Source organism: Balaenoptera acutorostrata, chromosome 13 (genome assembly GCF_949987535.1).
Source record: "Balaenoptera acutorostrata chromosome 13, mBalAcu1.1, whole genome shotgun sequence".
Lineage (NCBI taxonomy): Eukaryota > Metazoa > Chordata > Mammalia > Artiodactyla > Balaenopteridae > Balaenoptera > Balaenoptera acutorostrata.
This window is the reverse complement of record NC_080076.1, coordinates 28,040,948-28,067,960: the sequence shown is the minus strand read 5'-3', so window position 1 is coordinate 28,067,960 and position 27,013 is coordinate 28,040,948. Positions and strand designations below refer to the sequence as shown.

The 27,013-nt window shown below is 45.5% G+C and overlaps 1 protein-coding gene across 2 annotated transcripts in view; it reads right to left on the bottom strand.

The window, feature by feature from the left end:
* LOXHD1 (lipoxygenase homology PLAT domains 1) overlaps positions 1 to 27,013 on the bottom strand; it is a 227,425-nt gene that overhangs the window by 26,540 nt on the left and 173,872 nt on the right. The window contains exons 32-37 of one of the 2 annotated variants that reach the window (XM_057526953.1): positions 14,154 to 14,362; positions 13,105 to 13,290; positions 10,172 to 10,299; positions 4,348 to 4,465; positions 3,235 to 3,409; positions 1,480 to 1,665 (exon numbers count right to left, since the gene is read on the bottom strand). In XM_057526953.1, the coding sequence (XP_057382936.1) occupies positions 1,480 to 1,665; positions 3,235 to 3,409; positions 4,348 to 4,465; positions 10,172 to 10,299; positions 13,105 to 13,290; positions 14,154 to 14,362 (1,002 nt within the window). The remainder of the gene's footprint in view (positions 1 to 1,479; positions 1,666 to 3,234; positions 3,410 to 4,347; positions 4,466 to 10,171; positions 10,300 to 13,104; positions 13,291 to 14,153; positions 14,363 to 27,013) is intronic. The other variant, XM_007197197.2, reaches the window with a different exon arrangement.

The window sequence follows — 27,013 nt, the reverse complement described above, 5'->3', positions numbered from 1 at the left end:
TCAGTGCTTTTGTTGCAGGAATTCACAAGATTGTTTAAGGGTCAAATGTTTGTATCATTCATATTTAACAGAGCACTAGGCCCATAGTGAATGCTGTAAATGTTCGCTCAGTGAATGACTGAATGGGTACACTGAGGTTTGAAAACTGAGAGCTGTGCAAATCTTCATTAGATTATTGCTCTGAAGACTGAGTACTTTCTCTGTGCTTAATCAGAGCTTATCCCATGTTATTGAAAAAATTTTACTGTTTAACCCATGTTAAAGCTGCCAAGTTGGGCTTCATCAGATACCATGACAGACATACTGGTCCTCTGTCAGGATGTGGAAGAAGTAAGGACAAATACAACACTCAGGACACCTCTGGGCCTCTCATGGGGGAAACTCAGGAAAGACTGGAGAAGGATTTGAGTGAAGAGCTTTGCTGAGGCCAGTTTCAATGGAAGACAAGAGGGTGAGTTAGAACACATAAATTAAGAAAGTAATGTGTCTCAAGGAGGTGAAATTTAGTATTTAACAACTCTTTTCTAATTATATAATGTATAACATAAAGACCCAAAGCCAGAAAACAATGTTCAGAGTGGCCTGAAGACAACAAAAGGATAATGAAAAAACACTGAACATGAACTTCAGCACTATTACAGATATGACAAAGTATTCCTTAGGTATTTTGAAGTTAAAAATAAATTTCTTGCTTGGCTTATATTCTATCCCATCATTCATATTTATAAGTGAATTTGACTAATTTTAGACTTGCTATTATAAATAAACAAACATAATCCTTTATAGAAAATCCATGGGAAGTGAATTTGGTGATGTAGCCCTTGTTTTCTTAATTTTTATATCTGAACTAAGTAGAATTAATGCCCCGACATCACAGAAAATTAAGGGCTACTCATCACCCTGGGGGACAGGGGGGAGCAGGAGGAACTAAAATTTGTCCAGAAACATTGGCTGTTCTAACTGATGGAACAGTCAAAATGGTGGCATTTGGGCCTCCCTGGTGGCGCAGTGGTTAAGAATCAGCCTGCCAGTGCAGGGGACACGGGTTCAAGCCCTGGTCCAGGAAGATCCCATATGCCGCAGAGCAACTAAGCCTGTGCGCCACAACTACTGATCCGGTGCTCTAGAGCCCGCAAGCCACAACTACTGAGCCCGTGTGCCACAACTACTGAAGCCCACGCGCCTGGAGCCTGTGCTCTGCAACAAGAGAAGCCACCGCAATGAGAAACCGCACTACAGTGAAGAGTAGCCCCCATTCACCGCAACTAGAGAAAGCCCGGCTCAGCAACGAAGACCCAATGCAGCCAAAAATAAATAAATGAATAAATAAACTTTAAAAAAATGGTGGCAATCAACTGCTTTCGGTTCCCTGTCACCCTGGGGTAGAAGGGTCCACGTGCAGTCAGGGAGACAGGGTGGGGCTCAGGTGGAGAGCTGAGGCCTGCCCTCCCTCCCACCTTGACCTTGAGCCTGAGTTACCTTTGTTGTCGTGCCAGACCCTCAGCTTGCAGAGGTGGCCCAGGCTCAGCATATCGGAAAAGTTGAATGTGTCAGTGCTGTTCCGCTCGAACTTGTTCCAGTTGGCCGACTGCTTCAGGGCCAGGGTCCCGCTGTCCCCATTCTCCCCAAAGATGATGATGAACACATTGGCATCAGTGCCCGCTCCTGGGGTGCACAAGACAAGGGCTCTGGGTGCTGGCTTTTGTGAATCATAGCTCTCTTGCTCTGGCCTCACTCTCGGGATCCTGGGAGGAGCCAGGGGGGCACATGGGCAAGTTCAGAGTCATCGAGGCCAGGGGTGAGGTTGGAAAGAGCTGGTCAGTGTCATAGGGCTCCCAGGTCTACAACTCTATCCTTCATCTCACCTCTGTGGCTTGTAAATGCTGTTGGGCTCACTGGGATCCTGGTTAGCAAGTGTGAATGGTTTGGTACAAGAACTCACCTAGTTTGGGGGAGATACACCCATACTTAAACATGTGCCGTGTAGACCGGCTTTACAGTTTAGAAATAAACTCCCTCCTGTACAATGTGAAAGTTCCTTGTTCCCAAATCTGCTTCTGGTTGACATTCTACACTAGAGCTTCACATCATTCGCTTAAGCCAAATAGAGGTATTGACCCCAGTTGAAAAGAAAAGGCTTCTGGAAGAGGTCACTCCTTGAAGATTTTCTGATACACACCCTGTGGTTAAAAATGAAGTTATTGTTTTCTGAGAGCACATCATGTAGGGATGAGGGACTTGAAAACCGTGAACACTTGGAACTTTAAGCGAAGAGAGTGAAGGCTTCACTCTGAGGAGGAAAGGAAGAAGGGAGGTGCCAAAAAAAACTTTGCCAGCTGTCCTGACCCATCACGTATGCCGGAGATGCTTCATTTCTTTGGCTGAATGCTTCTCTGTTGAGAATGTAAGCTACCAGGGCCAACAAGGGGCTCTCTCACTAGCCATTTGTAAGTAGTGTGAGTGAGTTTGCCAGATTCCTTGCACCAGCTGCTGGGGAACAGGCTTGGTATAGGGGAGGGGAGGCAGGGGGCATTGCTCTCCTCTCAGCTGCAGGCCTTTGAGCACGCTCGTACTTTTGCTTGGAAGGCCCCTCCTCTGGTGTCCCCTCTGCCTCACCGGTTTCTGTTTGTCTTTCTGGGCCAGGCTTTGGCACCACCTCTGGGAAGCTCTCCATGACCCTTTCCCCTGATCTCAGGCTAGGTAAGGTGCCCTCCTCTGGGTTCCCAGCACCTGTGCCAACTTCTGTCACAGCCTCACTGTCATTGCTGCACTCGAATGTCAGTCACACACGGGCTCAGGGACTTATCCCATCCTAAGACCCCAGGCCAAAGCTGGCACACAGCAGATGGTGGCCAGGCACAGGGATGTGGGAAGGAACCCAAGGGCATCCAAGATGCATGGCCCCTGGGTGAGGGGTGTCAGGAGGCAGCAGGAGGACAGAGGGCCTCTGAGCCAAGTTCCTGCACCGTTTTCAAAAGTGCTGATGATACGGCCTGATGATGTTCTCCCCCGCTTCCCTGAGGCAGGAAGGACAGAGCCAAGTCAGTCACTGGCAGCAATACTTTGTTCAGGTAGAAGGTGGCACACTGTGGAAAGGAGCTGGCCTGACTAACTTTTGGAAGGCCATCCAGAGAAAAATGTCTTGACCAGAGCCCAGGACCTGAGCCAGAATTTAAGGAGGGGCAGGGTTAGTGGCAGGTGGGTATAGGAGAAGGGAGGGACCCACTGACTCACCCAGGAGGTCACTGGTCTTCACTGAGACGGTATAGGAAGTCCACTCCATCATCTCCTCCCCGTCGATGACGGCACACATCTCACACACCAGGGTCTTCTTGCCCTTCCGCTGGGACAGCCAGTCTCCGTAGTAGAACATGGTCAGGTCTCCAGTGTTCATGTTCTTCAGGAGGATCTGGGGGAGAGGGGCCAGTGTGGGAAAACCTCCCTCACCTCTGCCAGCTGCCCACCCGCTATGCAGTCCCCTCATCCGGACCCCCAGGACCCATGATCCCAGGCCTGAGACAAGTTCTTCTGATTTAGACTCGAGGCATGAGGAAAGGGTCCTCTCCAGGAAAAGACCCTGCCCTGCGGGCCTGGAACAGGGTCTGAAGCCCCTGCCATGCCTACCCTCACTTGGGGAGCTGGAAATGGGCAATTCGTCTAAATATATTTCCGAGAGGTGCCCATCACTGTGCATGAGAAATGTTTGCTGAATGAATGACAGAAAAACAGACCAACCAAACCACTGTCAGCCATAGACCCCTGGACCTGTGTACCCAAGTTCACCAGATTGTCCTTGGTGGGAGCACCATATTGTTGGCTCAAGAAAAATCTGCTAAAGGCTGGACAGGGGAGCAGAGCCTGAGGGGATTTGGGACACATGGCCTTTGATGGATGAGGGATGAGAGGATGACTCAGAGGGGAGCAGAGGCCCAAGATGGAAGAAGAGGCAGCCGGCTAACCATGATCACAGGGGCACCGGAAGCCTCCTTGCCGTCTGCCTAATGTTCCCACCATTGGAGCCTTGCCGCCCCAGTTCCTGCTGCTCCCCTCTCACCCCTCCCAACTCGCTTCCTCCAGGAAGCCCACACCCTGGCTCTGTCCACATTGCACTGACAGGGCAGGCTGTATTCCCTGGCAGCTGATTCAGTTTTGACTGGACTCAAATAAATAAAACTATGTCTTCTGATTAATTCACACCAAAGGGCGCATTGATTATCTGGGCCATGTTCGCATAACAACCCTTTAAGGCGACATTTGCACTTCAACAAGGCCCACTGACAGCCCAAAGGAGCAGGAAGAAGCGGTGGGCAGTGCGTGGAAGGGAGGGTGAGGGTCCAGCCATGTTACCCTCTCCAGGAACCACTCGGGCCGGCTGCCCAGGCCATCAATTCGGATCCGCATCTTGGTGAACGGGGCGATGTCCAGAATCTCCATGATGAAGGTGTCATTCTGCTCCCGCTCAAATCTGGGGGTGGAGAGGTGGGGCGTGAAGAAAGGAGGCTGGCCATGGTGAGAGGGCGAGGCCATGCCAGAGACCAGATTCAGGGTAAGGAGAGAAGAAGAGGCCTCTCAGCTCCCCGTGACTCCCCACTAGCCTGTCTCTTGCACCCCAGATGTGTTCCCAAAAGACTGGGTTAAGTGAGTTGCTGGCAGACATGGTCCTGAATCAAGAGGTACCAGATCTGGGTCCTAATCTCATTCTGCTAACCACATGGAACAGTCCCAGCTCCTCTCTGGGACTTGGTTTCCTCATCTGTAGTCTAGGGAAAATGACACTGGCCCAGCAATCTCATAAAACTGTCATGAGGACCAAATGGATGTGAAATCAACTTAAAATGTGAAAAGAATTCCATACCTGCAAAGCTTTAAATGAGACTCTATGAGTGACATGGCTGCCACGAACGGTGGGGCAAGCTGTGCACTGCACAACTCTAGATAGTGCTGTTCACATTTTTCTGTACAGAATATGCATAACTGAAGGCAGTGGCCCTAGGTTGGGTAATACTACTAATAACTGTAAAATGGCAGTTAACATTGCTTTTGTTGCTATTACTATTTTTCTACCAAATGACCACATCATCTCACAGACGCTCTATCTTTATTTCTTACTGCTCTTCCCACAGTGCTGCATGCAAAATGCGACCTTCAGTGCTGACATTGCTTGACTGCTCACTGATTCCAGATGCTGCTGCTGCTAAACCCCTGGGGGTAACGCAGGTATCACTGAAGATATGACACTGCATGGCAATTTTATGCTTCCTTGAACAAAACATACTTTTAAAAACAGAGGCCACAGCCAGTGGGAGCTGGGACTGCAAATGCTGCAAACTGAGAACTAACTACCCCTCATCTTCAAGACAGCAGTGGAACAGAGGCCTAATTCCTTTGATAACTTGCTTATGTGCACTTTATGATCATTAGAAGTAAAAACACTCTCCCAGAAGTCTGCCCTAAATCCATCCTGCTCTCGTTTAAACTGTCTGTCCTTCTGGTCACATGGGAACTGGAAGGCGGTGCTCACAAATTCCCCTGTCAAGCTCATCTCACATAGTGGAGATTCTCTCAAATAATCTTTCAACTCATTGATTCCTTACTCTTGCCAGGTGTATAATTTTGCAGAACAAAGGAACTTCAGAAATCTGTGCTTTGTATTTTTAAAAAAATTTTCGCCCTTTGAATTTAGCCAAATATCTCCCTTTTATGGAGATTTTATGGTGGGGCAGGTGTAAGGAAAAAGGGAGAGAGAAATAAGCTTTTCTTTTAGAAAACTGAAGACTGGGGTACAGTTGCCCCCTCACCCTTCATTAAAGGCTAAACCCCGATTACACCTGGATAGACCCCTCTCCTCAGGGTAAAAGGCCTGCATCCGAAAGGAAACCCCCTCATTGGCTCTTCATTCCTCCACAGCTCACCAGCCACATTTTCCCTGCTGCTCCACACCCCCTCAAGACACCCCAGTTGACACGAGGGAGAGCCACGACATTGAGGGGCTGCCGCTGGAGAAGTGGTCAGCCTCTGAGTCAGGTCCCCCTGCCTCTGGCTCAGAAGGACGGGGCTGCTGAAGTGGCCCAGGCTTTGCCCTGCTCATCTACCTGAAGGAGCTCAGCAGCTTTAGCTGCCCCTCACTCCCTTCCTATTATCCCTTCCTTCTGTTCTCCACCCCATCAAAGGCTGTCCTTGGGAAAGGGCCTAGCGCTCACTCACTCACCAGTCTCTGTGACGGAGGACAGCCTAAGGCTAACCAAACCCAAAGCCTTAGGCTGGAAGGACCAGTATTTAATGGAAAAGTTTTAGACATTGCTAAGAAGCTGGGGAAGATTTATGGGTAGGGGGCCTGGGGACGGGGTGGCTGGAAGATAGGGAAGAAGGTTATGGGGTTCAAAGCCAGCCTCCCTGGGGCAGCTGCTCAGGCACTTTGCCTCTGTGCATCTTAGAGGTAGGGCTGGGGCTCCCAGAGTTGGCTGGGATCAGAGGCTCACCTGTAGCTTCGTGTTAGACCCAGCTCCTTCCAGTACCAGTGGCCGTCTAGCCCATGCTCCATCCCACAGCAACTGGGGGCAGCGCTGTCCCTCTAAGGACAGCATTGGCCAACCCTTCATAAGTCGGCCCCGGCTCTGCCCCAAGAGCCAATTGTCCTTTTAAAGGGCAGCCTCTGAGCTGAAGATGATGTGTCAAGAGGGGTCACGCAGCAGTGGGTGCTAGGACTTTCCAACTGCCTGATCTTTCAAAGGCACCCGTCCCTGGAACTCAGCCCACTTGCCTCTTCTCTCGGACTACCACCATTCCCACTCAGCCCTGAGACCTCCCTCCAAGCCTGACCAACTCCAGGAGCCTCCCCACCAACTCCCCTGCCCATGAAGTCCCCAAAGATGGGCCCTTTCCATTCTCAGAGCTTTATCACTAACCAGGCAGTGTGAGATCTAAGTGAGAAAGATATGAAGGAAAGATTCAAAACCTACAAGCTATCACAAGCTAAGCCCAGGCCACCGTCACTGGTGGTTCCCAACTGCCTCCTGAAATGGCACCTGGAAAGCCATCTGGGCTCTGCCCTCCATTTGTGTTCTCTTGAGCTGAGTCTCTTCTCATCTTCTTTGCACTAAGCGTTAGTGGAAGCCAGGGGGCCATCCAGAAGGGCAAACCCAACAGAACTCTTTGAATCTGGTTTGCTTCCAGACCAAAGAATTTCCCAGTTCATGGGGTCTCCACTAGGCCTAGGAATGATTCCTTACAGGCACTTACTTCCCTCTAGAGAAAAACCACATCTACTTGCCTAAAAATATCCCCTACATCCATTAGAAACTAATTGCCTCAAATTCCACTGTTAGACAGTCATTCCTTGGGTTTAAGCATTACCTTTTGAGGGCATCATTTTTTTGAATGCCACATCCGTTCACGACCATCTCACTGTGAATGAATTTACCAGAACAGTTTCCCCCAAAGTGGCAAGATGACAAGTTGGGGTCTTTAGCTGGGGAGTGGGGTTGAGGGAATTGCTATCAAATTTGGCCTCTGGATATAGCATTTTACAACAGGGGCGCTGCAGCAGGCAAACCTACACAATGCTTTCTGTGTGACACATGCACGTTTCTGCCTCCATTCTGGTCACACGCCATTTCTTGGGAAAGGCTCCCTTGCACAACAGTAAACTGTGTGCATGACACAAGCCCAGTGGGTCTTGCTATCCAAGTCCCTGAGTCAAGATGCTGACACCTATAATGAGGATGCCAAGACACAGGCCAAACTTCGGGCCACTTGCAAATGCAATGAAGCAAAATATGTCTTGGGTAAGAGCCCTGAGCTTGCCCTCCAGAATAATTAAGAAATGATGGCTCTCCTCACAGAATAAATCTTAATTTGGAAAACCAAAATTCTTTAGCAAGTTGCCTCGAAGCATTTACAATACGGTGTGACTTTCAAGCAACATTTTTGGAATTTAGATACTACCAGAAAGGAGGTATCTATCCTTCCCACCAGCAACTGTGTCTGCGTACGTCTATAAAATAAGGTGGAATGTAGGCGTGGGATAATTAATCCGAGAAATTCCGGGAATTTGGGGTCTGGGTGGAGATTAGGGTCAAAGCATAGCGGTAAAGATTGTGAGAGACTGAAGATACAAACAGACGCTAGCTAGACCAGAGATGATCACAGAACTCTGACCCACCACCTCTGCAGCAGCAGCCATCCCAGGCAGCCACACTGCAGCGTCACCAGCAGTGGGCGCATGATGGTCAGGATGTGGGGAATGACTGCCAGCTTCCCTGATTTGCCCCCTCTCCCAACTCAAGACAATCAGAGAAATCCAGATACGTTCCCCAATCCAATCACATAAGACGCCCAGTTCTAGGTAGCTCCCCTCCAGCTTCGCCATGCCCCCAGTAATGCTACGCTCTGAAGCTTTGCCAGACTCCTGACAGCCTTAGCCTCTGCCAAACAAAGTGATGGTGGCTCACACCCTTGCTATAGCAAGCTCTAAAGAAGTAGCCTCTGTTCTCATTCGGCCTTCGTTTATTTCCACAATTTCAGGAGTTCGAATCTCCGCTCCCTTGCTTACTACCTGAGTGACCTTGAGAAGTTACTTCACCTTTCTGTGTCTCAGGCACCTTATTGGTTGTGAGTTCATATATATTTAAAAAGCACTTACAATGGTGCCTGGCAGGGAGCAGGTGCTCATTGAATGTTAGCCATTGTTACAATCATCATCAGGGGAGAATTGGTCAGGGGAGAATTCCAGGAGGGAACAGGAGTTGCATAATGAGAGTGTAGAAGTGCTAAGAGAAGACAGGCAAAAACTGTTCTCATCAGACCCCCCAGGCGCGAGCCGCATAAGATGAGCAGAGTTCCCGCTCTCGTGAACTGCTCTGTCCACGGGAAGAGACCTCTGCCCGGCTCCCAAGAGCTTCAGCATTGCCATCCCCATCCTCAGCACCGTCCTCACCATCCTCACCTCTGCCACCATCCAGAAGTACTTACTGAGGCCTGCTACATGCAAGGCCAGAGTCAGGAGCTGTCAGGACTCAGAAAGGAGGCTTCTCTGCATCCTGCCCTCCAGCCTGGAGAGGCAGCAGTGTGGGCTCAGAGGTGAGTGGCTGTGGATGGGTTGTAGAAATCCTAGGCTTGGGCTCTGAGTCTCTCCCCCTCTGATGCCTAAGATATCAGGGGCCAGGGATGGTTTGGGGGACAATGGCTGAACATAGAAAACCAAACAAAACCCAGGACCAAGCTGAGGATTTGATGGAAGGCGCAGACAGGAAGCACTACAGGAGGTTCACCTTTATTGCCATAACTAATAACTATCTTAAGAGGCAGTAGAACCTAATGCTTAAGACTGGGGCCACCTGGGTGCAGTGCTCAGTGCCATAGCTTACTGGCTCTGGGACCTTGAGCAACATGACTTGACCCTGCTGTGCCTCAGTTTTCTTACCTATAGAATGGGGATGATGATAATGGTCCTCATAGAGTTGTAGGGAGGACTAGGTGTATCAATACATTCAAAGGGCTTGGAAAAATGTCCAGCACAAAATAAGCCCACATCAGGGTCCATGCTGTTGCTGTGGTTCCCTCAGGTGTTAAGCTTTGTGAGTTTGAGCATCTTCTCTTCCCGGTTGTACTGTTTCTCCAGCGTCTGAGACAGTGTCTGACATAGGTGTACAATTGTTTTTTAATATTTTAAAAATTAGTTTAGCCTTTTTGTAATCATTTTGAACTTGTAGGCAAGTTGCAAAATAGAACAGGGTTTCTGTGTTCCCTTCACCCAGCCTCCCCTAATGTGAACAGGTTACATTACTACCATACAAAGAATGAAAGCAGGAGATTCACAATGACACAATGCTATCAACTAACACAGACCTTACAGTAAACATTTTTGAGTGACAGAAGGAAGGAAGGAAAGGCGGAAGGTAGGAAGGAAGGAGTGCTGTGGGCTGAGGTGATCAAGGAAGGCTTCCTGGAGGAGGTGGATTTGAGCTAGCCCTTGAAACAGAAGGGTCTTGAGACAGAGAGAGTGGATGAAGAGCATTCCAGGAGGGAGAAATCACACAGAGGCATGGAGGCCCCAGGGGATGAGGGGAGAGTGAGGGGAGCAGTCTATTTAAAGGCAGGATGGGGCTGGATGGTGGAGGATCGGGTGTGTGGAGGGGCAAAGGGGCAAGGGGCACAGGCCACCTCCAGATACCTGGCCTTCTTTTTGTCCAGCTGCACTTCCTCTGTGCTGCCGTTGATGCCGTAGAGGGTCATAAAGATGTTGGAGTCAGTGCCACCACCAACCACGTCACCCGTCCACACCGTCATTTCATAGAGCACCTGCCACAAGAGGGATGTGGGTCCTGGGCATTGGTCTCAACCGTTAGCCCCAAGGATTTGCCTCACTCTCACTGGGGCAAGACAACACGCCCTCCAAGCTCCATGGCTCTGAAAAGAGACCTCCCCCTAATCAACTGTAAATGTCTGGAGAGCAAGAGCTAGGCCTTGTTACCGTCTGTGTCCCTGGCTGTGTCCAGTTCAGTGCTGGAGAGGAGTTCAGTTTCTGATAGAGAACACGTGCGCAGTAGGAATATGACCAAAACCCCCAGCGTTAACCGATGTCTTTGTCAGTCGAATCTCAACCTAAGTCTGTTCATCCCAGCAGCGTGTGTTGGCCAGACAGTGGCTTCTGGAGCCATGCAGGGCGCCATTTGAGTCGCAGATCCGTCCTGTGCTAGCTGTTGACCTGGGCAGAGGCCCCACCTTCTCCAGCCTCTGCTTCCTCCACCATAAAATAGGGGTAAGCACTTTGTAGAGTTGCGAGAGCTGCAGACACTTCGCCTTGGGGCCTGGCGTCAAGGAGCAGCAATGGTTCTGGGGGGCTCCCTCCTTCCTGCTGCAGCCAGCACGCACCCTGCACGTCGGTGAGTGGGAAGTGCGCCCAGTCTGATGGTTCAGGGACTTCTGCCTCCATTCACTTGTGAAGTGGGACAGCCGCCTATTGTATGCGGTTTTCACTTTAGATTGGAATTTTGCCCTTTTGCCTGAGGTTTGCTCCAAAGAGGACGTATTCCCTTTGCCTCTGCTGGAGGGGGAGGGAGCAGGTTACTCCTCCGAGGACGGTGCCCTCACCGAGGCCCCTGCCTTGGTTCTTCCTCCAAGAGGCAGCCTCGTGTCAAGAGGGGCCATCTTCACCCCTGACCTGGAAGGTTCTCTGGTCCTGGCTTCTTACTCCACGCCTCTCACCAGGTGCCCAAGGACTAGCAATTAGGTCTCGAAGGTTCAGGAGAGGCTTGCACACATGGCCAAGGACGTGCCAGGCTGAGCGTCTCCTCTGCATATACCTGTACCCGGCCCCTCCCTTCCCCAGTGGCTGCTGTCACTCGTGCAGGCGCTAGGTCCCCATCACCCAGACGCTTTCGGACTCGTAACCCAAGTTATTCATGGCAGTGATCATGCCCCTGATGTCGTGCCTTTTCAAGCAGCATCTAGAATCTTCACCACGCTACCGCAAGGTTCGAAGTGGTATTTCAGGCCTGGCCAGGAGGACATGTTTGCCAAGGGAGTCATTGAAGAGCACCTTGCTTTACCAGGAAAACCCTCTTAGACCACCTAACGAGGGCATTTGTGACGGGCACGGAGCTATCAGAAATGAAAGCAGAAGCCTGACACAATTTTGCTCTAATCCAGCAGACATAGAAACAGAATGATCAAAGTGAGTGCTCGGTGGCGCCATGGAGACTGTCTCTTTAAGGCTGATCTCTCCAGACTCCTGTGTTCTCTGTGTCCGTCTTTCTCTCCTTTGTGCAGACACATCTCTTTTTATGTCATAGGTGTGTTTCCAGAAAGAGACACAGAAACAGGGCTTTTGTAATTCCAGTCTGATAGCAGATGTCCTGGGGAGGTGGCCAGTCCAAAGAGCCCTACATTTCTTTGTAAAGTGACAAACGTGTGTTCTTTTGTAACATGAATAACTGGGGTGTGGGTCTGGATTTCCACAGACTAAAGAGCTCAGAGGGAGATGCAGCTGTACCGAGCGGGGTGTGCGTACGCGCTGGGAGTGGCGCACACACACGCCCACGTGCGTGCTGGGAATTGGGTCAGGACGGGGGTCCCTGGATGAATTGTGTGCTCTCCTACGCTGACCGTCTGGCCACAGATGGAGATGGCTGAGCAAGGGAGGGGGGTATCGATGCCGTAGAAAGTTCTGCTCTCTGGCTCTCAAGCAGGGGATGGGCAGGCATCCACACTTCTGCCTGGCAAGAGTTTTAGAGCCCATAACTCAGCCCTTCGTTCTGTTTCCATATACTATATAGGCAGGGCATGCTCAGGCCCAGAGCGATTTCTCCTTACCTTTGTGTGACGGCTTCTGACCTAAATCTAGTAGCGCATTGGTTTGGATTCACGAATAGAGATGAGGGCTGGGACCTTCTGTTTACCCCACAGCTTTTCAGAGAGAAAGGGAACCTGCAGGGTCATGTGACACAGAGGCCTCTGCGCCACCAGCTGGCCACGTCTCCTTGGGCCCCAGCACCCAGGCATCCTGCTTCCTGCCTGGCACCGACCTGTGACTTTATACAACCTGTTCCAGGTCATTTGGCTAGTTAGAGGTGGAGATGGAACAGGAGCTTAGAGCACCTGCCTTCCAGCTTTTTCCCCTTAAGGGGGTCTTGTGCAGACAGCACTCACTACACTATGAGACCCAGAGGCTGACAGTCTCCCAAATGCCATCTGTCCTCATGACTGGCCTACTGGTGTTGTTGGAGCATCCTTCGGAGAATAATGACTCTGCATGTCTGTGTAGAGCATGCAAAGCTTTTCTGGACTGTTCATGGTCTCATTAGTTCTCATCAAGATCTTACATGGAACAGGGCAGGAAGCATTATTTCCATGTGCTGTATGAGAAAACCAAGGTCCGGGGAGCCCAGATGACTTGTGCAAGGTCACACAGCTGCAGACAAGAAGAGACTTGATTCTCTTGTCTCCTAACAAAGTGGGTCTGGCTGGTATATAGGGCTGCAGCCCCTGCCAATGCCCCAGGGGTGAGTCTGCTGCTTCTCTCATTTCCATTTCCCCTGCTTCTCGCCCACCTCAGCCTGCACTGCCCTTAGCCACACAATGCACACACACAGGTGCCCTCTATACCTTCACCCCGATGTTCACCACCATGGCATCCAGGAGGTCAAAGACATGGGAGGTGACTCCATCTCCTCGGTCCTTGGCGAGCCAGCAATTGCAGCGCAACGTGTACTTGGTGCCCTGGGTGGGCACAGCCAAGCATAGCTCCTCCACCAGCCAGCAGCTCTCAGGCGAGGCCCCGTCGTGGCCCAGCTAGGAGGGGACACACAGGGGCCATGAGGACAGGACACAACTGGGAAAGAAGCCCTCCCTGCTCAGCGTCCGCTTCCCCATTCTTCTGCCTCCTCCCTCAGCGCTGCCTTCCAATGTGCTTCGCACTCACTGACCAGAGTCCCTCCTGTGAAGGTTGAGAGATTTTGCAGATGTAATTAAAGTCTCTAATCAGATGACTTTGAATTAATCAAAAGATTATTCTAGGTGGGCCTGACCTCATTAGGTGAGCCCTTTAAAAGAGGGTCTAGACGTCAGAGACAGAAGAAGTCAGAGAGATTTGAAGCAGAAGAGATCTTCTCTGAATGGCTTTGAAGAAACAAACTGACTTGTTTTGGAGAGGGTCACTTGGCAGGGAATGCAGGCAGCCTTTGGCCTTGGTCCTACAACTACAAGGAAACAGATTCTTCCAACAACCGTTGAGCTTGGGACAGGACCCCAAGTCTCAGATGAGACCCCAGCTGCGGCAGCAACTTGATTTCAGCCCAGTGAGACCTTCAGAAGAGGGCCCAGCTAACTCAGACCTGGACTTCTGACTCAGGACACTGTGAGATAATACATTTGTGCGGCCTTAAGTTATTAAGTTTGTCGTAATTTGTTACACAGCAATAAAAAACTAATACACAGGCATCCCCATTGGGTGGGTGGAAAACGGACCTGGAGGGGCAGGTGATGCAACAAAGGTCACCCAGCTAGTTGATGGCAGGGGCCAGGAGCTCTTCCTCTGCTGCCTGTTCTGAGTGGGGCTCAGGTCGGGCCCACTCACCCTCCCACCTGTGTACTGGTCAGCTCCTTCCTTCCTTCCCTAGGGGTGGTCACCATCCCGAGGCCCTAGGGCCCAGCACCTCTATTTTCTTGATAACGCCCACATCCAAGCCTGCAACATAGAACTCCTCCACAGAGCCGCAGCTGAAGCCCTTCTTCCCTCGGGGGTAGTCCAGCCAGATGCGGTTACTGCGCTCGTCATCCTCTCCGATGAGGAAGATGAAGGCCCGGCTGTCGGTGGCTGCGTCCTTGTGCTTCCCCGTGGTGACTGACACATAGTAGGGAATAACTGCAAGAGATCATGGGAGCCCAGCCTCATCACGGGCCAGGTGGACCAGGGTGGGCTCGGACACTTGGAAATGACCTCTGGAGGCACTGATCTCAGTTCCCTGCCTCTGAGACAAAGTACAACAGAGCTTTTCAGACTGGCAAGTATCTACCCTCCAAGGACTGAGGGAGCTGGTAACTCCCAAGAGAAGATCAAAGAGAGCATTGTTGCCACATCTAAAAGCCCTGTTGACCAATTATCCTAGTTGCACCTAGCACTCCCATGTGAAGTGGGGTGAGAACAATAATGGCTAGCCAAGTACAGGGGTTAGATGCCTGAAAAGCTTATCATAGATAAGAAAAGCTTATCACAGCAAAAATGAGGTTGGCAAAAGCAAGGTCTCACGGAAAGTAGGAATTTAGGGAAGACAATAAAATATTATTTATATATGTAACCTAATAAATGAAAGTTCTAGAAGGCACTCATTTCCAAAACAAACCAGATTAAACAGCATAAAATCTTGCTCAGGTAGTATGGCATAGAGTTCTAGTTGCCCAGCCAGTTTCCATTCTCCTTGCAGCTAGGGGTGGTCATGATATATAAGATGTTGGGAAATTTCTTTTAAAGGGTCTGACTCAACTGGGAGGAGCACCTTTTTTGCCCCTTACTCTTCCATTCATTCTGCTTGGAATGTGGATGTGATGTCTGGAGCTCCAGCTCCAAGTCATCTTGGAACCATGGGCAACCTTTAGGATGGAAGCCACTTGTAAGATTGCCAGAGTGGTCAGGTTGAATGAGCCTAGGTCCCTGAATTCACTGGGGCTGCTATATCATTCCCAACTGCTTCTCTTTGAATTTTTATGTGTAAGAAAAGAAAAATTCCTTGTTTATTTAAGCCATTATCTTTAGGTCTCTTGTTACTTGCAGTTACTAACTGAAACAGGTTGGAAAACCTTCTCCTGGCTCATCTTCCTCAATAGCTTGGGAGACACTGCCCTGGGGTAGTAGATGTTAGGTTATGCAATCTGTAGCCCTTTGAAAAGTTTCCAGACTAGACCTTCCTGGCTGGAATTACCTGCGTTGTTTTCTGCCCATGGCTGTATTTCATCTTTACAAGGAGAGCCCCACTGGCCTTTCCACAGTTGATCATCATGCTTAATTAAGGAGAAGCACTTTCTTGTGGGTCCTGTCTAAGAAGGTAGAGTATAAAAATATTGGCTCTCTCTGCCCAACCCCACAGAGCCTCCATGTGGTCTTCTGGAGAAAAATATAGTGGTTGACATACTCTTATATCTAAGAGAACTGAACAGAAAAGCAGTGGATTTAAATGTCCAACAGAAAAATATACAACTGCCTTATCTCAAAAATCTGGTTGGAAAAAATGAACTTCTCAGGGGATTACAATATTGTTTTAAGGAGCAGGAAAAAACTGAAGCTAAAAGAGTGACTTGTTCAAGGCCACACGTTTTCTTGTCAGAGCCAGAAATGGAACTTAAAACTCCAAAAAAACCAGCTCAGGACTTCTTCTTCCTACCCCCCGACACTGGTCATGCCTAAAATTTGCATGGCTGAGTCCTAAACAACATACAGGGAATTTTCATTGCTGCTCTTGATTTCTGTCTCATGAGAATTGTCCTAGGCTCTCTGGACTGAATCTATTTCTTGGGAGTCTGGGTGAGGGCAGAGTTTAGGATGATACCCTCCTGGTGGTAGATCAGCAGATTAAGGATATCATCATCCTAACTTCTCTTAGCCTTTGTTTCCCCATCTGTAAAGGAGGCTAATTGCTGCCCTCTGTAAACAAAATTAATAAACAAAAACGTCAATTAAATAGAGTCTGGAGACCAGAAGGGGGAGCTCTCACTCCCTATGATGATGGCAGCATCCAACAGGAAAAAGAAAGACTCCACTTCTTTCCTGGCAACAACTCAGTCAATGAAAAGTCCTGAACTCTTTGTTTACTACAGCTCTCCCAACTGCCTTTTCCAAGAGTTCTCCTCCCTTGCTGTGTGGGGACTTGCATATAGTTTGCCAGGGTTGCAGACTCCGAATTGCAATTCTCTGCTGATCCCAAAAAACCCATTTTGCTAGAGAAGTAACTGGCAGTCTATTTGTTTTAGGTCAACATTTTGGTGGCTCATACAGGGATCCAGAGAAGAGCCCCGACAGGTCTGGGGCTGGTGAGCAAACAGGTGAGATACCCACAATTGAGCCCATTGTGCCCACTGCTTTTCTTGTCAACCCTGGAGTTTGAAGGTATGTCTTTTTCCTGGATCTGAGCTCATACTCTCTTTGCATTTGAAGCTTTCCAGGCTTTATCTGGGATCTATTTTAAGGTTTTGTCCTTTCTGGTTAAGGCCTTGTTCTGTATACGAGTACTCATTTGCCATCTTGGTCAGATTTTGAGATCAGACTCTTTCAACTGAAACTAGTTAGGTTTCAACCTGTTCCCTTTGGAACAGGGGCTGTTTCATTGCAACTGTGCTGTTTCAGCCTTTGACCCATTCCTTTGGAGTAGGGCTTGTTCTATGAGAAGTGGGCTGAGAAGCCTTTGGCCTGGCTCCTCCAGGACCAACCTGTTCCCTTAGAACTGGCTAGTATTACGCCTGCAGTTCCTTTGCAAGCTGTTTGAGATATTTGAACTGTTTAAGCTATTGAATTGAGTTGTTTAAAATGTAAGATGGTTGAGTTTTTTAAGCTGTTTAAAAATTATTCTTTTACTCTATAGAAAAACCTCTGAGAAATAGGATCCCAGTTATCTAAATATTTTGAGGGCACCCCTCCTACAGGGAATCTGGTCAATTTTATGTGTAAAAACCTCAGTCCTTCCTCATACACATTTCTAACTAAATGGGTCTACCTGACCAAAGGCAATTTAGAATATCAATGGCCAAATGGAACTTCTGAAATGCCCAAACTGAATTTTTTTAAAACCAAATTGGTATACAATAGTGCTAAAATTTCTAGAACTGAACGGAATGTGTATTTAGATTGGTACTTTGAGGCTTCCAAACATTATCGTAAGCCTAAAATTGCCTCTCTGCAAATGAGTCTTTTGTAAGTAGCAGTATAGATGGGTCTTGTTGTTTTTAATCCAACCAGCCACGCTATGTCTTTTGATTGGTGCATTTAATCCATTGACATTTAAAGTGATTATTGATAGCTATGTCATTTTGTTACTTGTTTTCTGTTTTCTTGTAGTTCTTTGTTCTTTTCTTCTTCTTTTAGTTTCTTCCCTTTTGGTTTGATGATTTGCTTGTGTTCCTTTCTCTCTAGTTTTTTGTGTATCTATTGTAGGTTTTTGATTTGTGGTTATCTTGCGGTTTGGATATGTTGACCCATAACTATATCTACTTTGTTTTAAACTGGTAGTCATTTAAGTTCAAATACTGCCTAAAAGATCTACATTTTTTTTACTCCCCTCCCCCATATTTTGTGTTTTTGATGTCATATTTTATATCTTCATGTCTATCTTTTAGCTATTATAGTTATAGTATTTATTTGCCTTTACTAGCGGGATTTTTCCTTTCCTAGAAGTTCTTACTTCTTGTTGCAGCTTTTTTTTTTTAACATCATTATTGGACTATAATTGCTCTACAATGGTGTGCTAGTTTCTACTTTATGACAAAGTGAATCAGCTATACATACAACATACACATATATCCCCATACCTCCTCCCTCTTGGGTCTCCCTCCCACATCTCCCTCCTACCCTCCCTATCCCACCCCTCTAGGTGGTCACAAAGCACCGAGCTCATCTCCCTGTGCTATGTGGCTGCTTCCCACTAGCTATCTATTTTACATTTGGTAGTGTATATATGTCCATGCCACTCTCTCACTTTGTCCCAGCTTACCCTTCCCCCTCCTCATGTCCTCAGGTCCATTCTCTACATCTGCGTCTTTATTCCTGTCCTGCCCATAGGTTCTTCAGAACCATTTTTTTTTTTTTAGATTCCACATATATATGTGTTAGCATATGTTATTTGTTTTTCTCTTTCTGACTTACTTCACTCTGTATGACAGACTCTAGGTCCACCCACCTCACTGCAAATAACTCAATTTCGTTTCTTTTTATGGCGGAGTAATATTACATTGTCCACATGTGCCACATCTTCTTTACCCATTCATCTGTCAATGAACACTTAGGTTGCTTCCTTGTCCTGGCTTTTGTAAATAGAGCTGCTATGAGCATTGTGGTACATGACTCATTTTGAATTATGATTTTCTCAGGGTATGTGCCCAGTAGTGGGATTGCTGGGTCATATGGTAATTCTATTTTTAGTTTTTTAAGGAATCTCCATACTGTTCTCCATAGTGGCTGTATCAATTTATATTCCCACCAACAGTGCAAGAGTGTTCCCTTTCCTCCACACCCCCTACAGCATTTGTTGTTTGTAGATTTTCTGATGATGCCCATTCTAACTGGTGTGAGGTGATACCTCATTGTAATTTTGATTTGCATTTCTCTAATAATTAGTGATGTTGAGCAGCTTTTCATGTGCTTCTTGGCCATCTGTATGTCTTCTTTGGAGAAATGTCTATTTAGGTCTTCTGCCCATTTTTGGATTGTGTTGTTTGTTATTTTAATATTGAGCTGAATGGGCTGTTTATATATTTTGGAGATTAATCCTTTGTCCGTTGATTCGTTAGCAAATATTTTCTCCCATTCTGAGGGTTGTCTTTTCATCTTGTTTATGGTTTCCTTTGCTGTGCGAAAGCTTTAAAGTTTCATTAGGTCCCATTTGTTTATTTTTCTTTTTATTTCCATTACTCTAGGAGGTGGATCAAAAAATATCTTGCTGTGATTTATGTCAAAGAGTGTTCTTCCTATGTTTTCCGCTAAGAGTTTTATACTGCTCGGTCTTACATTTAGGTCTCTAATTCATTTTGAGTTTATTTTTGTGTATGGTGTTAGGGAGTGTTCTAATTTCATTCTTTTACATGTAGCTGTCCAGTTTTCCCAGCACCACTTATTGAAGAGACTGTCTTTTCTCCAGTGCATATCCTTACCTCCTTTGCAATAGATTAGTTGACCATAGGTGCGTGGGTTTATCTCTAGGCTTTCTATCTGGTTCCATTGATCTATATTTCCATTTTTGTGCCAGTACCATATTGTCTTGATTACTGTAGCTTTGTGGTATAGTCTGAAGTCAGGGAGTCTGATTCCTCCAGCTCTGCTTTTTTCCCTCAAGACTGCTATGGCTATTCGGGGTCTTTTGTGTCTCCATACAAATTTTAAGATTGTTTGTTCTAGTTCTGTAAAAAAATGCCATTGGTAATTTGATAGGGATTGCACTGAATCTGTAGATTGCTTTGGGTAGTATAGTCATTTTCACAATATTGATTCTTCCAATCCAAGAATATGGTATATCTCTCCATCTGTTGGTATCATCTTTAATTTCTTTCATCAGTATCTTATAGTTTTCTGCATACAGGTCTTTTGTCTCCCTAGGTAGGTTTATTCCTAGGTATTTTATTCTTTTTGTTGCAGTGGTAAATGGGAGTGTTTTCTTAATTTCTCATTCATATTTTTCATCATTAGTGTATAGGAATGCAAGAGATTTCTGTGCATTAATTTTGTATACTGAAACTTTACCAAATTCATTGATTAGCTCTAGTAGTTTTCTGGTGACATCTTTAGGATTCTCTATGTATAGTATCAAGTCATCTGCAAACAGTGACAGTTTTACGTCTTCTTTTCCAATTTGTATTCCTTTTATTTCTTTTTCTTCTCTGATTGCTGTGGCTAGGACTTCCAAAACTATGTTGAATAATAGTGGTGAGAGTGGGCAACCTTGTCTTGTTCTTGATCTTAGAGGAAATGTTTTCAGTTTTTCACCATTGAGAATGATGTTTGCTGTGGGTTTGTCGTATATGGCCTTTATTATGTTGAGATAGGTTCCCTCTATGCCCACTTTCTGGAGAGTTTTTATCATAAATGGGTGTTGAATTTTGTCAAAAGCTTTTTCTGCATCTATTGAGATGATCATATGGTTTTTATTCTTCAGTTTGTTAATATGGTGTATTACATTGATTGATTTGCATATATTGAAGAATTCTTGCATCCCTGGGATAAATCCCACTTGATCATGGTGTATGATCCTTTTAATGTATTGTTGGATTCTGTTTGCTAGTATTTTGTTGAAGATTTTTGCATCTATATTCATCAGTGATATTGGTCTGTACTTTTCTTTTTTTGTAGTATCTTTGTCTGGTTTTGGTATCAGGGTGATGGTGGCCTCATAGAATGAGTTTAGGAGTTTTCCTTCCCCTGCAATTTTTTGGAAGAGTTTGAGAAGGATGGGTGTTAGCTCTTGTCTAAATGCTTGATAGAATTCACCTGTGAAGCCATCTGGTCCTGGACTTTTGTTTGCTAGAAGATTTTAAATCACAGTTTCAATTTCCTTACTTGTGATTGGTCTGTTCATATTTTCTATTTCTTCCTGGTTCCGTCTTGGAAGGTTATACCTAAGAATTTGTCCATTTCTTCCAGGTTGTCCATTTTATTGGCATAGAGTTGCTTGTAGTAGTCTCTTAGGATGCTTTGTATTTCTGCGGTGTCTGTGGTAACTTCTTTTTCATTTCTAATTTTATTGATCTGAGTCCTCTCCCTCTTTCTTGGTGAGTCTTGCTAATGGTTTATCAATTTTGTTTATCTTTTCAAAGAACCAGCTTTTAGTTTTATTGATCTTTGCTTTTGTTTTCTTTGTTTCTATTTCATTTATTTCTGCTCTGATCTTTATGATTTCTTTCCTTCTGCTAACTTTGGGTTTTGTTTGTTCTTCTTTCTCCAGTTCCTTTAGGTGTAAGGTTAGATTATTTACTTGAGATTTTTCTTGTTTCTTGAGGTAAACTTGTATAGCTATAAACTTCCCTCTTAGAACTGCTTTTGCTGCATCCCATAGGTTTTCAATCATCGTGTTTTCATTGTCATTTGTCTCTAGGTATTTTTTGATTTCCTCTTTGATTTCTTCAGTGATTTCTTGGTTATTTAGTAACGTATTGTTTACCATCCATGTGTTTGTGTTTTTTACATTATTTTCCCTCTAATTGATTTCTAATCTCATAGCATTGTGGTCAGAAAAGATGCTTGATATGATTTCAATTTTCTTAAATTTACTGAGGCTTGATTTGTGACCCAGGTGTGATCTATCCTGGAGAATGTTCTGTGAGCACTTGAGAAGAAAGTGTATTCTGCTGTTTTTGGATGGAATGTCCTATAAATATCAATTAAATCTATCTGGTCTATTGTGTCATTTAAACTTGTGTCTCCTTATTAATTTTCTGTTTTGTATGATCTGTCATGATCATTGGTGTAAGTGAGGTGTCAAAGTCCCCCAGTATTATTGTGTTACTGTTGATTTCCTCTTTTAGAGATGTTAGCAGTTGCCTTATGTGTTGAGATACTCCTACGTTGGGTGCATATATATTTATAATTGTTATATCTTCTTCTTGGATTGATCCCTTGATCATTTTGTAGTGTCTTTCCTTGTCTCTTGTAACATTCTTTATTTTAAAGTCTATTTTATCTGATATGAGTATTGCTACTCCAGCTTTCTTTTGATTTCCATTTGCATGGAATATCTTTTTCCATACCTTCACTTTCAGTCTGTTTGTGTCCCTAGGTCTGAAGTGGGTCTCTTATAGACAGCATATATGTGGGTCTTGTTTTTGTATCCATTTAGCAAGCTTGTGTCTTTTGGTTGGAGCATTTAATCCATTCATGTTCCAGGTAATTATCGATATGTATGTTCCTATGACCATTTTCTTAATTGTTTTGGGTTTGTTTTTGTAGGTCCTTTTCTTCTCTTGTGTTTCCCACTTAGAGAAGTTCCTTTAGCATTTGTTGTAGAGCTGGTTTGGTGGTCCTAAATTCTCTTAGCTTTTGCTTGTCTGTAAAGCTTTTGATTTCTCCATCGAATCTGAATGAGATCCTATCTGGATAGAGTAATCTTGGTTGTTGGTTCTTCCCTTTCATCACTTTAAGTATATCATGCCACTCCCTTCTGGCCTGTGTAGTTTCTGCTGAGAAATCAACTGTTAACCTTATGGGAGTTCCCTTGTATGTTATTTGTCGTTTTTCCCTTGCTGCTTTCAATAATTTTTCTTTGTCTTTATTTTTTGCCAGTTTGATTACTATGTGTCTCGGTGTGTTTCTCCTTGGGTTTATCCTGTATGGGACTCTATGTGCTTCCTGGACCTGGGTGGCTATTTCTTTTCCCATGTTAGGGAAATTTTCGACTATAATCTCTTCAAATATTTTCTCTGGTCCTTTCTGTCTCTCTTCTCCTTCTGGGACCCCTATAATGCAAATGTTGTTGCACTTAATGTTGTCCCAGAGGTCTCTTTGTCTGTGTTCATTTCTTTTCGTTCTTTTTTCATTATTCTGTTCCACAGCAGTGAATTCCACCATTCTGTCTTCCACGTCACTTATCCGTTCTTCTGCCTCAGTTATTCTGCTGTTGATTCCTTCTAGTGTATTTTTCATTTCAATTATTGTATTGTTCATATCTGTTTGCTTATTCTTTAATTCTTCTAGGTCTTTGTTAAACATTTCTTGCATCTTCTTGATCTTTGCCTCTATCCTTTTTCTGAGGTCCTGGATTACCTTCACTATCATTATTCTGAATTCTTTTTCTGGAAGATTGCCTATCTCCATTTCATTTAGTTGTTTTTCTGGGGTTTTATCTTCTTCCTTCATCTGCTACATAGCCCTCTGCCTTTTCATCTTGTCTACCTTTCTGTGAATGTGGTTTTTGTTCCACAGGCTGCAGGATTGTAGTTCTTCTTGCTTCTGCTCTCAATTTTCTTAAATTTACCAAGGCTTGATTTGTGACCCAAGATATGATCTATCCTAGAGAATGTTCCATGAGCACTTGAGAAGAAAGTGTATTCTGTTGTTTTTAGATGGAATTTCTACAAATATTAATTAAATCCATCTTTTTTAATGTATTATTTAAAGCTTGTGTTTCCTTATTTATTTTCATTTTGGGTGATCTGCCCATTGGTGAAAGTGGGGTGTTAAAGTCCCCTACTATGATTGTGTTACTGTCAATTTCCCCTTTTATGGCTGTTAGCATTTGCTTTATGTACTGAGGTGCTCCTATGTCAGGTGCATAAATATTTACAGTTGTTATGTGTTCTTCTTGATTGATCCCTTGATCATTATGTAGTGTCCTTCTTTGTCTGTTATAATTGCCTTTATTTTAAAGTCTATTTTGTCTGATATGAGAATTGTTTCTCCAGCTCTCTTTTGATTTCCATTTGCATAGAATATCTTTTTCTATACCCTCACTTTCAGTCTGTATGTGTCCCTAGATCTGAAGTGGGTCTCTTGGAGACAACATATATACAGGTCTTGTTTTTGTATTCATTCAGCCAGTCTCTGTCTTTTGGTTGGAGCATTTAATCCATTTATATTTTTTAAAACATCTTTATTGGAGTATAATTGCTTTACAATGGTGTGTTAGTTTCTGCTGTATAACAAAGTGAATCAGTTATACATATACATATATCCCCATATCTCTTCCCTCTTGCATCTCCTTCCCTCCCACACTGCCTATCCCACCCCTCTAGGTGGTCACAAAGTACCGAGCTGATCTCCCTGTGCTATGTGGCTGCTTCCGACTAGCTATCTATTTTATGTTTGGTAGTGTATATATGTCCATGCCACTCTCACTTTGTCCCAGCTTACCCTTCCCCCTCCCAGTGTCCTCAAGTCCATTCTCTAGTAGGTCTGCATCTTTATTCCCGTCTTGCCCCTAGGTTCTTCATGACCTTTTTTTTTTTTAGATTCCATATATATGTGTTAGCATATGGTATTTGTTTTTCTCTTTCTGACTTACTTCACTCTGTATGACAGACCCTAGGTCCATCCACCTCACTACAAATAACTCAATTTCGTCTCTTTTTATGGCTGAGTAATATTCCATTGTATATATGTGCCACATCTTCTTTATCCATTCATCTGTCGATGGACACTTGAGGATGTGTACTTTGGGAGCAATGATATATATTTTTTTTTCCCTTTTTCTCTTTTTGTTTGTGTGTATGTGTATGCTTCTGTGTGTGATTTTGTTTGTATAGCTTTGCTTTTACCATTTGTCCTAGAGTTCTGTCTGCCCGTTTTTAAAATTTTTTCCCCTTTTTTTAGTATAGTTTTTAGCGCTTGTTATCATTGGTGGATTTGTTTTTTGGTTTGGTTGCTCTCTTCTTTCTTTCTTTTATTTTTATTACTTAAAATTTTTTTTTAATAATTATTTTTTTAAATTATTTTATTTTATTTTACCTTTTTCATTCATTCTTTCTTTTTTTCTCCCTCTTATTCTGAGCAGTGAGGATGACAGGCTCTTGGTGCTCCACCCAGGCATGAGGGCTGTGCCTCTGAGGTGGGAGAACCAAGTTCTGGACATTGGTCCACCAGAGGCCTCCCAGCTCCACGAACGATAACTACCTTAAATGTAAATGGTGGGCTGGTCCACGTCTGGTGGTGTGTTTTGGGGTGTCTGTGACCTTATTATGATTTTAGGCAGCCTCTCTGCTAATGGGTTGGGTTGTGTTCATATCTTGCTAGTTGTTTGGTATAGGGTGTCTAGCACTGTAGCTTGCTGGTCGTTAAGTGGAGCTGGGTGTTAGCATTGAGATGGAGATCTCTGGGAGCACTTTCACTGTTTGTTTGATATTACATGGAGCCAGGAGGTCTCTGGTGGACCAATGTCCTGAACTCAGCTCTCCCACCTCAGAGGCACAGGCCTGACACCCAGCTGGAGCACCAAGACCCTGTAAGCCACATGGTTCAGAAGAAAAGGGAGAAAAAAAAGAAAGAAAGAAAGAAAAATAAAATAAAATAAATAAAGTTATTAAAATAAAAAAATTATTAATAATTTAAAAGTTAAAAAGTAATAAAAAAAAGAAAGAAAGAAGAGAGCAACCAAACCAAAAAACAAATCCACCAGTGATAACAAGTGTTAAAAACTATACTAAAAAAAAAAAAAAAAAGGACAGACAGAACCCTAGGACAAAGCTTAAAAGCAAAGCTATTCAGACAAATTCACACAAAGAAGCATACACATAGACACTCACAAAAAGAGAAAAAGGAAAAATATATATGTCTATATATATAAAAAATGGAAGAGAGCAACCAAATCAATAAACAAATCTTCCAATGATGATAAATTCTAAATACTAAACTAAGGTGAACGTAAAACCAGAAACAAATTATTTGCAGAAAGCAAACCCCAAGTCTACATTTGCTCCCAAAGTCCACTTCCTCAATTTGGGATGATTCGTTGTCTATTCAGGTATTCCACAGATGCAGGTACATCAGGTTGATTGTGGAGCTTTAATCCGCTGCTTCTGAGGCTGCTGGGAGAGATTTCCCTTTCTCTTCTTTGTTCGCACAGCTCCCGGGGTTCAGCTTTGGATTTGGCCCCGCCTCTGTGTGTAGGTCGCCTGAGGGCGTCTGTTCTTTGCTCAGAGAGGACGGGGTTAAAGTAGCAGCTGATTAGGGGGTTCTGGCTCACTCAGGCTGGGGTGAGGAAGGGGTATGGAATGCGGAGCAAGCTTGCGGCAGCAGAGGCCAGTGTGACGTTGCAACAGCCTGAGGCGCACTGTGTGTTCTCCCGGGGAAGTTGTCCCTGGATCATGGGACCCTGGCAGTGGCGGGCTGCACGGGCTCCCAGGAGGGGGCGTGTGGATAGTGACCTGTGCTTGCACACAGGCTTCTTGGTGGCTGCAGCAGCAGCCTTAGCATTTCATGCCTGTCTCTGGTGTCCGCGCTGATAGCCGTGGCTCATGCCCGTCTCTGGAGCTTGTTTAGGTGGTGCTCTGAATCCCCTCTCCTTGCGCACCCTGAAACAATGGTCTCTTGCCTCTTAGGTAGGTCCAGACTTTTTCCTGGACTCCCTCTCAGCTATAGCTGTGGCACACTAGACCCTTCAGACTGTGTTCACGCAGCCAACCCCAGTCCTCTCCCTGGGATCCGACCTCCGAAGCCCGAGCCTCAGCTCCCAGCCCCCGCCCGCCCTGGCAGGTGAGCTGACAAGCCTCTCAGGCTGATGAGCGCTGATCTGCACCGATCCTCTGTGCAGGAATCTCTCTGCTTTGCCCTCCGCACCCCTGTTGCTGCGCTCTCCTCCGTGACTCCGAAGCTTCCCCGTCCACCACCCGCAGTCTCCGCCCGCGAAGGGGCTTCCTAGTGTGTGGAAACCTTTCCTCCTTCACAGCTCCCTCCCACTGGTGCAGGTCCTGTCCCTATTCTTTTGTCTCTGTTTTTTCTTTTTTCTTTTGCCCTACCCAGGTACGTGGGGAGTTTCTTGCCTTTTGGGAGGTCTGAGGTCTTCTGCCAGTGTTCAGTAGGTGTTCTGTAGGAGTTGTTCCACATGTAGATGTATTTCTGATGTATTTGTGGGGAGGAAGGTGATCTCCACGTCTTACTCCACCGCCATCTTGAAGTCTCCGCAGCCTTTTCTTTTCCACTTAGAGAAGACCCTTTAATATTTCTTTTAGGGCCAGTTTAGTATTTATGAACTTTTAATTTTTGTTTGTCTGAGAAGTTCTTTATCTCTCCAGCAAGAATGATAATCTTGCTTGGTAGAGTGTCCTATGTTGTAGGTTTTTCCCTTCCAGCATTTCAGATATATCATACCACTCCCTTCTGGTCTACAAAGTGTCT